The sequence below is a fragment of the Geospiza fortis genome, unplaced genomic scaffold (assembly GCF_000277835.1).
Source record: "Geospiza fortis unplaced genomic scaffold, GeoFor_1.0 scaffold19, whole genome shotgun sequence".
Classification (NCBI taxonomy): domain Eukaryota; kingdom Metazoa; phylum Chordata; class Aves; order Passeriformes; family Thraupidae; genus Geospiza; species Geospiza fortis.
The window spans coordinates 1,113,875-1,125,227 of NW_005054465.1; the positions used below are offsets into that span (position 1 = coordinate 1,113,875).

Here is an 11,353-nt window from a genome sequence, read left to right on the forward strand (position 1 = left end):
AGACCCTGCCGCAGGGGGCTCTGATGACTGGGCTTATGACCAAGGCATCAAGTACTCTTTCACTTTCGAGCTCCGGGACACCGGGAGATACGGTTTCCTTCTCCCTGAATCTCAGATAAAGCCAACCTGTGAAGAGACTTTCCTTGCTGTCAAATATATTGCCAACTATGTCCTTGAGCACTTGTATTAGAATGGAATTCTAAAAACTATTAAAGTAGGCTTTATGCAAAGATGCCTTCCTTTTTTTCTTCCCTAAAAATGACTTTTTTATTTCTCTATACTTAATGCACTTTAGTCATATTCTTAGTCCATTACAGGTCACTAGAACTACAAGTTTCTTAAGAGAAATTTTAGAAATTCAAGAGAAATATTTTTATTGAGGCAACTGGTATAGGTGAGGGGGTTGAAAAAGAAGGAGCACAAGATTAACCAACCTAAGGTAAAGGTCACCTTATTGATTAAAATTATCTTTACACAGAGGAAATGGGCTGAGCATTAGAGCTTACACAGCCTGACTGTTAACCAGAATGACAAGAACCAAGTGATTCACATAGATGGACTTTCACCCAAACATCCATTACCTCAATGGCAACAGTAGCAAGGAGAAGCTCACATTACATACTTTTAAAATTGTTTATCTGAGATGTGCTCTTGTGAATTTTCTCAAAACCCACCTTGGATCTGGCCCATCACCGAAAAATAATTTGGATCTGCAGCCACTGCTAGTCCAATCTGGGTTCAGTTATGAAAATTATAATTACTATGACTAGCCAAAACTTGATATAAATCATGCTACCCTGCATTTAAGGCTCTCGTGCTCACTACAGTAGCATCTCCCAAAGTGTTCTCAGAGGCCTGGTACTTCCTGGGCCCCACATGTTCCTACTGTCATGAGCAGAAGAATCATAAAGAGCTCTAAAGACTAAGGCTGGTGATAAATGAGTAACTATTTCTTTCATGGAAAGCTGTAGAGAATTATCCCCTCCCGATCAATTTTCTGTACAGGTAATGTAGGTCTGATTGGGTCAGAGTGAGTGAAAGTGATAAATTGCCACTCAACATCTTTCCCACAGAGCTGCAGAAAATGTGTTTGGCATCTATTAATACTGTTTGGAGCTTGGCTAATATGGGACACACTCTGCACAATCATAGGGAAAAACCTTATGTCAACAGAGAATCTGGCTGATCTCCCTGCCACTGCCGGAAGCTCTGAACAGAGACTTCCACTGTCCACTGATGGTCCTGGAATTAACCCCATTTCTGGTAGGTCCTTAGCCAATCCACTCAACACAGCCCCAGAAATGCATTTTACAGAAAATGCTTCTCCAAAGAAAATCATCAAGTTCAAGACCTGTCAAAAACTACATAGTCTGCCATTTTGTCCCTTTTCATTGAAAGGAAACAGGAAGACAGGGTCCAATTTAAAATTACACTTTCATTTGCATGTATAAGAGAAAGAAAGGCCACACATCCACTAACCCACTCCAATTAGCCCAGCAGCACTCAGATTAAACTATTCCTCACACATGACTGATCCATCTGGTTTTGATCACTGGTGAAACTGAACCCACGTGTGAAAGTAACACGCACCAGTAAAAAGACATATCATTCTGTTTTGCAGAGGAAGTGGGGGGAAGAAATATCAACTTTACTAAAAATAGCACAGGATGTGAACAGAACATACTGGCCAGAACCAAACATGCCACAAGGGGCAGGAAAATAAATTTATCGGAATATGAAATATTTTGCTAATTTTAACTAAGTGTTAACAACTCTCCAGGGACTATTCTGACTGTAACTATGTTATTTGGGATGATGTCACAGGTTTTACACCAACTGCAACGTGAACTCTTGATACTCAGCACTTAGTACTATGGTGCAGTTGACAAGTTCCATCAGCTTGATGAACTTGGAGATCTTTTCAACCTTAATGATTCTATTATTCCATTCTATGATCCAGTATTAGGCAGCCACTGTGTAAGACTGCAGGCGGCAAATACACAGCTACAAACACAGCTGGGGGCCAGGTCACAGCACCCAGCAGTTCCACCATTAGTTACCCCAGTTAACTTAAGTGTGTGACTCTGAGGCAGAATATAGCACACATTTGGTGGCTCTGACATTCACAAATCAAGTCACAGCAAGGCAGTGATCTGCAGCTTTTCTGTGCCTTCTCCCCAGAAGTTCATATTTTGGCCTTAGCTTCCCATTAGGTCACCTTATGCTTTGCTCATTTTCAGCAGACAAATCTGGCTTTATCAATTAAATTCTCACCAGAAGGCACTCACTAGCACTGCTGATCAAATTACACAGATGCAGAGAAGAGCAATCAAATGTGGTATTATCATCCATGCAGCTTGCAACATAAGCCAAAGAATATATGGAAGAATTTTAAGCAGGAAAGGACATTGTGCTAGCAGGTAAGCTTCTAGTACAGAGACACTGAAAGAAAACCTGGAGAGGACGCAAAAGTTCATCAAGAAGTCACAATGCCTCAAACTCTAGCATTACTTTCAAAAAACATGGAAATTTCACATGCAAAACTGATAGGTAACCTATTCTCAAATTAAAGCACATGAAACTCCATGTATACACAATGCCTTCTTACCACACATGCCCAAAAACCAGATCATGTTGCCCAGAAATCTTGTGGAGTCTCCATCCTTGGAGATGCTGTTCAAAACTTGGCTGGGCAAGGCCTGGGCAACCTGCTTTGTGCTAGCCTGTTAATGTCTGCCTGATACAGGTCAACCAAGGACTGAGATAAAGAATTTCAGCTTTTCCTCTCTGATTTATACTGCTCCTTTAATCAGATAGAAAGGGAACTTTCTGTTTTCTTGATTAAGAATTACTTCAAAAAGTTGCCATCTTTCTCATATGAAGCTATTGTTTAGTCAAATGCATTCAAACAGCCAATTAATTTCAGTGTTCCCAAACTCAAAAGGGATTAAGACCTGATGAAGTGCTTTAAAGACAATGTACTGTCCCTCTGCCAGATCTCCCAGGAGTGATATTGGAGATACCAGACCACTCACAGAGGAAAATGTCCCTTCAGTACAGATCACAGCTGCAAAGGCCCTTAACAAAGGCAACACTTAGAAATTTTTGATTCTTTAACACATAAAAAGGTAGCTCACATACAAAAGTGAATGAAATGCAGTTAAGTCCCAACAGTTGTGTAAGAGTTAAACATGAGCTTAACTCATGTTGTCAAACAACTGCTGACACATAATGGAAATTCAGAGAAGGCAACTTTTGCTCTTAATGATCCAGACACAACTGCCTCAAAAACCGTGCTAGAAATTAAACCTGTGCTTACAGTGCAGCCTGCTCTGAACTCTGCTTTGCTCACATATGGCCTCAGCATGCTTCCTGTCACTTTGAATTCTTCCAAGGACAGATGTGGGCTGTGCACTGAAGCAGGTTGTCTCTGTGTTCCCTGCTGCACTCAGAACAGCTGCATTACAGCTGCATAAAGCATTTACTGCAGGAGGAGAGGAAACAGCCAAATGCTTTTGATAATGGGACTGGGTCCCTGTCCTTTACAGGAAGGATGCCAGGCTACTTGTGGTAAACTTTGTAACCACAGAAAACAGAAAATTTGCTATCAGTAAGTGAATATATACAGCTTAGCCAAGAAACAGGGAAATAGGGAATTCAATGGTTGGCAAGCACTAAAATCTTTTCTTTCAGCATTTAGCAGAAGACCTAAGATGCTTAACTGGAATTCTTCAAGGAAAGTATGAATCACACTGCTTTAATAAAAAAATCAACTTGCAATTTCCTGGCTTCATGGGGAATAATAAAATATTCAGGTTTCTTTTTAATACATTTGATATGTTAGGGCATAATGGGGGAACAAAAAGGATAACAGTTCAGGAATAACAGCTGTCATTCCCACAGATCCCTGTGTTGTAGCTGCTGACTTGAGAGAGTGAAGCCACCGAGTACAGCTCCATATCACAGCGACCCACCAGCTCATGTCCAGAAGTGACATAGCTCAGAGCATCTCTTTTCCTACCAGAGTTAGCCCAGAACCTAATCAGCCTTCCACACAAATCAAGAGATGCTAGTGAATGTTATAAAGGGCAAACAAAACTCAAAAGACAGATGTGTTGTTATGCAGCACAGCAGCGATGTCATTGCTGACATGTATGTTGCATCAGCACTCATCAATATTGGGCCTTTTTCCCCATTGCAAAGGTGCAACATACTCAGATCATGGAACTGCAAATACAGCAGTAAATGCAAAAAGCTTTTCACTTCTAGGTTTATGTCCCTGTTCATAGGATGTGTTTTCTTTATAAAGAAAATTATCTCACATATGTGAAGTTTCAGAAGTTCAAGTGCTCAGCACACTTAGAAAAAAATACTCTAATGTCACTCACATCTAGAAACCAAGATCCTTTTCTCTTAAAAAACTGTCCCCACATATGACAGCAAAAACTCTGTCTCCCATTCTCTTCCCTGGCCTATACACAGTAATGCCATGAAGGTCCCTGAATTAATTCTTCACACTCCGTAAAAAAAAATCAAAGGAAAAGTAGGTCCTTGTGCTATATTTTCAAGCCCACTGAAAACAGCTATTTCACTCAAAAACTAAGCTGTGAATACTCTAAAAAACACTGGAATTTCACAGAGGGTGTTTTATGTAATTTTACACGTAGCTTTTATTGATTCTTCAATGATTTTTTAAATGTGCCCAAAAAGTGAATTAATAAAGGGTTCAAAAGGAACATTCATTTTGTACAGACTTTCAGGAAAGTATTCTGACATTTTTCTCAACAAATGGAAACACTGTTCATGACCTGAGGGCTTTCTTTAAGGATCATAAATAGAACATTTCCTATTTGAATGGAACTAGAATTCCTAATAACATAACGACATTTTATACCTTCCCTCTTTCAATACCCATCTTTGAATCACTTCTGAAAAGCAACAATGTAATCCTTACAAATGCAGAACATTTTTCCTCCATTTAAAAGGAAGGATGAATAGAAATTGATGCCTTACCTCTAGCTTTTGTCACCACTATTCCTTTGCAGTTTCAGTCTCTCACATCTCTACGTAAGTTATACTGTCACTGATAGAAGTTCTGGCAACAACATATTCAGCAATAAAAAAATGTTTTAAAATAATGATTTCTTTTAAAATTTTAACACAAAATGCATTTTTATTATATGCTTTCTAAACTAGAAAATCAATTACATATTAGAATTTTAAAAAAATTTAAAACTTGCTTTTTAAAAAGCCCTATTACACTATACTTACACTTGACTTTGTTCAGGTATTATGTATTTGGAAATCGTAAAGCTCATTTCCTAGGATTGCAATGATATGCAGTTAAGAGAGGAGAACTTCCTTGTTAATTGCGTAGCCCAGTAATACTGGCTAATACTGAAAAAGCAATTCTTGAGAGGCAATTCAGCATTTTATGTGCACTAACATATTCACTTAAAATCTATTAAAATGTAAAATGTTAAAAACCTGAAATACAGACTCCAGTACTCTCACATGAAGTTCAATCCAGACTAAACTTCATGTGGACATATCTGTAAAGCTCCAGTGCAAACCAGCTCTCTGCAGGGCTGCCCAGCCAACTCCACTGTCAGGGCCCATCACAGCCCTGAGCACCTGAAAGCTTTGGTACTGGCAGCCTCAGCTTTGCAAATGTTTTTTCCTCTCTCAGAACAACTCTGAGTCTGGGAATCGTTAATTACCCTCAGATTTGTCTGAGGCCCTGGCTCATTCTCTCATTCTCAGTTCCACAGTGTCACCAAGGAGGGAATTGTGCCACTGCTTAGGGACAGCTCCAGCCTGCCCAGCACTTGGCCCAGGCAGGAGGACAACTCAGAGAGCAGAGGAACAGCACCACTCCTGCACAGACATCAAAGTGATTTGTTTTCTAGCAGGGAATGACTCACTCTCACGCCTGTTAAAGTTCAATTAAACATCTTTAGGGGAAAATTTATGATTAAACACAGAATCAACACTGTTGATGGATACCACATATTTATCCAGGCTTCTGGGCCTCTTTTAATATTTAATTTTGCTTTAATGACCATTATGTGTCTAGAACCTGAATTACTGACAAATTAGCTAGAATCTTCCCTCACTTTTCATATCCTTCCAGGTTTCTGCACTCTTCTGAAACAATGCCTTTCCTGTGAAACTCTGTAAACCAAGAAATATTTGCTGGCCATCATGGCCTTGGATTTTGAGAAAAATTCTGTCCTGCACATGATTATGGACAATTATCCTGAGGAACTTCTGGAATCCCTTTCAAAATGTTCTCACTACTTTTTGTGACACTGTTTGGCTCAGCTTCCCTAACTCACTTTGAGGTGTAACTCAGGATTCAGTGCTGCTTCCAAAGGCATTTCAAGAATTCTCCTGGCATGCCACCATGTTACATGTTTCGTTTATGGAGAAATAAGTAGATAAAGTTCATTAAAACACATGCAGTACTTTAGCACTATGCACACAGATCTCACTGAACCCCTTGGGAGATAAAACTAAGTTCCTGACAAGACCGCATCCTATAAAACAATTGAACAAAACACTCACCATGACTCACAGAGTGAATGTGAGAGATCTGAGCAACTTTTAAAAATCTCTGCTGAATCTCCCACTGGCAAGCTCAGACACCAGCACACATCTACCTGCTCCTGGCATCTGTGCAGGATGGACTTCGTAAGATTGTTACTTGAAGGCTTTTTCACATTAATATGTGGATTCAAACAGCAAATTCAGCTGGGAATTTAAAGTAGAAGCAAAAGTGCAGATTTAATGGGAAGAAGCTCTTTCCAGTTCATGGAAACATACTCCTCCTCTTACAGGAGTAAATTCACAGAGCGGAAAAAATGCTACAAAATCCAAACCACAAGCCAGTCCTTTGCCAACCTGCACAATCTCTCAGTTCTACAGTGCTTGGTGTTGTGAGGTATCCTACACATCAGCGACCTTAAGGCTCTCCTAATCTACTGCTTCAGGGCTTGTAGAAGACCATTTAATCAGTCACCAGACACCTTTGTTTCAAGCAGAATTCTAAGATGCAAGAGGTTCTTCAAGAAATGCAGACACTGCCTTAGCTGCACAGTGAAATGGGACGTTTTCAGAACACGTAATTCCTTCCACAACAGCTCCTCAGCTAACTGAGAATCTCAGCAGCCCCCACCAATCCTGGAGCCAGACACGGCTTCTCACGACACCTTGTGGCAGCAGCACCAGCTGACAGGGCCTTTGTCTTCAAAAAAGTTACTAAAGATGTGAAACAATGATATTGCAGAAAATCAAACACAAACCAAAAAGCACCAGCTTACAATCAATTAATCTGAAGAATAGCAACAATTTTCAAAACAGGAATATTGCCCATAAAAATAAAGATACAAAGCATAAAATAATAGAAGCATTATTTTAAAGTAATAAAGTCAGAAAACTGAAACAATCTAATGCAATTTGAAGAGCATGTGAGCGATAGATGTACAACTATAATAATAATGCAAGTATGAACTATTAACACTTAACGTATTATTACATATTATAACTATTTCTTACCTCTTTCTAATTGGAAAATCAGAATTTTCTTTGCACCTCCAGGAAATGCTTCAGGAAGACACTGGTTGAGAAGGGAAAAGCTTCATTGTCCAGAAACACAAAGACAAACTGACTCAATTAGGCTAATTTATTCTGATATTTATGTTGCATGCAAGTGGATAAACAGCAAAATAGCGAATCTTACTTCCCATTTATTTTCAAATTATGTTTTAAGAAAAATGCCTTTTAACTATACCTGAAAAAACAAAAATTGTGGTTCAATACTATTCTACTGCAAACACGTCAGTCCCAGAAGAATTAATAGATGGCCCACCTTGAAAAGGAAATCAGAGATAGCTCTAATTAAATAAATTAAACCCAACAAAATTATTTAATATATAGTCTTATTTACACAAACATTCTCATCAAGGCACACAAGAAGGATATTTTCTCAATCATTAACTGAGTATAAACACACTGTTTTTTGAAGGAAGGTATTTCACTTTCTCTCTATGCAACCTGGTACCTGAAATCCTGACTCAGCCCCTCACACAGCTTCTGGAACAGGGGCAGTTTTTCCTGTTCAGGGCAGAAAAAAATTGGCTTTGCCTCGACTTGGTTGGAGGTTAAAAGAATAAAATACAAACAGATTTTATGTAGTCAGAGATGAGCACTGGAGGACAAAAAGAAAGCTTCTGGGAGGAATATTCAAGCAGAACTGTAACTCTTATTGAGCAGTCATTAAAGGGTTTTCAAAAGCATTGGCTGTAGCATCCTCAAAGCAATAAAACCCTACACCAGGAATAATTCATATTTGTTCTTCAGATGTGAAAAGTAATAATCTATACTTCACTCATGTCATGCACACTGAGATTACTGCACCTACTTGTGTGTCTTCCTTACTCTCACGTGTTACTGTGTTGAGAAACACATTAGAGTTAGCAAAGACAGCCCTGCCAGCAGCAGGACTGAGGACACCAAGCATCTCATCCACCACAGGATCACACACAGCATCAGCACCCTATGAATAAGACAAAAAATTCCTAGCATTAAAAAAAAGGGCATTTTCCCAAAGGGATACTCAGAAACAACAGACATTTTAAGTCTGCAAAGTCCCTGAAGGACTACTGTGACTCCAGAGAAACAAAACAGACATTTTAAGCCCTGCCTAACCTCTTGTCAAGCTGCAGACATTTGCCTTGTTTGCAATACAGAACTTTAATTTATAACCTGCTAGAGACCAAAAAACAGAATTTTGGCCCAAGATTTGCTGGCACAGTTAACACAAACTACTATTTATGTGACGTTGTGAAGTGTGGATTGGCCATCTGAAGCATGGATGGAGTCAAGCCTCCCCCAGTACCATGGGTGTGCTTTGGCAAGACCCAAAGAGGCTGCTGGGAGCAAGGAGAGAAGGTACCACAGACACTGCAAATGGCAATATCCAGTGGAAAAGGTAACCAAGCTGAACAGAGAAACAGCCATGGGCTACAAACCTGCAAATCCTGACCTCCATTTGCCTCCACTCTGAGAAATGCTCTACAGACTTCTCTTGGATGAAAATCAGGTTTTTGGTCATTTCTCCAACCAATTCGAGGCAAAATCTCCACAGAACAACTGCAGCCCCTGCCCTATACCGCTGCCAGCAGCCACCCCCGCTGGTGGCAGTGTCACCCCCAGGGGCCACGGACACCTCACCTGTGCTGCCCCTGGGGGCTCCACGCTGAACTTCATCCTCCTGCTGCAGGAAACATTCACATCTCACCTCATCTGATACTCCAACCTGCAAAGAGTTTGGCTTCTTTTTTTTTTTTTTCTTTTTTTTTCTTTTTTTTTTCTGTAAAGAACCCAAATAGACACTCAAGTGACCTTCAGGTGAAAACTAAAATAACCTTGGAGAATGATTATTACCTCAGTGAAGTAAAGCACATCTTTGTCTCAGAAAGCAGTTGGGGAGCAGAGTGGCAGGAAGGTCATCCTCATAAATTGTGGAACCCTGACACAAGAACTGATCTCTCCTGCTTTCAGAAAGGAGTTTCTCAAGATCAGCAAACTTTCTTCTCATGTAAGCATCCTCTACTGGCAGGGGTGCAATATACTTAGTATCTTTGTGCAGTTTCACAGTCTTAAATATAAATAGTATTATTTCATGGATTCAAAATCACAATGTTTTGAAGCCCAGGACACTTCTCTCCACCATCTCCACCAATTTTTTGATGCACCACTTACAGCGGCAAGGCCCTAGACTTACCTGAAAGTCCCAAATACACTCAGCTAGGAGAGAGTGCAAAGAATAATGCACACCCTAATTTGTCTTAATTTATGTGCTTTGGCATAAGGTACAACCTGTGCTTTAACTCAAACACACAAGAGTTTATGAGCAGGTCAGTCCCTGTGGACTGCATTCCTTTGACTAAGACTGTCTTTCCTCTACAGATGAAACCATGTAAATTTTATCCATTTTCATCATTTTTTTTTCCTTCACAAGAAGCCTAATCTGACAAGATGTGGAACATGAGGTGCTGGATATTAGCTTAAATAGTTCTAGTATTTTTTCTTATTCTCTGTGTAGAAAGGACTGTTAATACCAACAGTTGTTGTGTCTGCACCAACCTGAGCAGGAACTTGTCTGCTGCACAGGGCAATGTAGTAACACACAGACCACCTTGGAATGAGCCTGCCCTAGGCACTGCTAACAAGATTATTGTGTCAGTCTTTGAAGACAAATGTCTCTAATGCTTTTACACTCCACTGATTTTACCCTGTAATTCCCAGACTCAAATGTTATGAATACAAATCTTATTTGCAGCCACTGCTGCCTAAGAGAGGTATGTAAATCACCCCATGAGCCTGCACCAGTCTGAGGAAGAGACTGAAGCTATCACTGCTTTTATTTCCAACAGCCTCCCTTCCATCAAGGTATATCTAAGTTTCCAGTCATATTCTTAGCTGCTGGTTTTTTATGAATACAATTCCATAAAAGTAGCTAATTATGATGCACAAGTACTTAGAAATGCTAACACAGAGCTTGAACTTCCATGAAAGTGTTTGTAATTGTGATGAAGTAGCTTGTCCAAGAAGCATGGGAGATTCTGTCCTTCCAAGACAACCTAATCACAATGCACCAGCGTGCCAGAAAGCTGAAGAAGTCCCCAGAGAACTCTCAAAGACTTGATTCAGCTCCTTCCATTAAGCACTAGGTTCAGCAGACCCAGATGCAATTTCAATTAGGGAAGGTAACAATCAAACCACGTTCAATTTCTTTTATACTGAGCTTTTGAGATTCTAAGAGTTCACATGACATACCATGTGGTTTTAAATCTCACTGTGATTGGGAGTGGTATCTCTCAAAACAGAAAATCTTACTTTAAAACTTAAAAAATACTCTTTCCAGACCCATTGCACATCAACAGCAAAGAATAGTGATTGTTGTGACAGACAATCTTATTACCACCTCCATCTCATTTGAGAATGACTTTTTGAGACGTACTGGCAGTATTTACAATAAAAAACAATTTTAGATCTCATTTTTATAAGGAAGATCAGCTTGAAAATTACTTCTTACACAGCAAAGACTTTCACATTTACTTCACTATCAAGAAACAATTTTTGTCCTGTAATCCAAAGAAATTCAAACCAGAATGAAGAGCATTAACCAAACACCTTTCAGAATCCAGGTAAGAACAGAACAAGCCTTGAAAATCCAGCCAAAAGGAAAGAATATTCATTCTATCTTAAAAGAGAGTAAAACAAAGGACCAAGAGTCTGAATACAGTTTCTTTAGTTCACTGATTCTGTTAAAAAAAAGTAACAAACA

General features: G+C 39.5%; 1 protein-coding gene across 1 annotated transcript in view; it reads left to right on the plus strand.

The window, feature by feature from the left end:
* CPB1 (carboxypeptidase B1) overlaps positions 1-230 on the plus strand; it is a 17,968-nt gene extending 17,738 nt beyond the window's left edge. The window contains exon 11 of the mRNA XM_005427986.1: positions 3-230. Coding sequence (XP_005428043.1) covers positions 3-190 — 188 coding nt within the window. The 3' untranslated portion in view covers positions 191-230. The remainder of the gene's footprint in view (positions 1-2) is intronic.
* Positions 231-11,353: the final 11,123 nt, after the last annotated feature.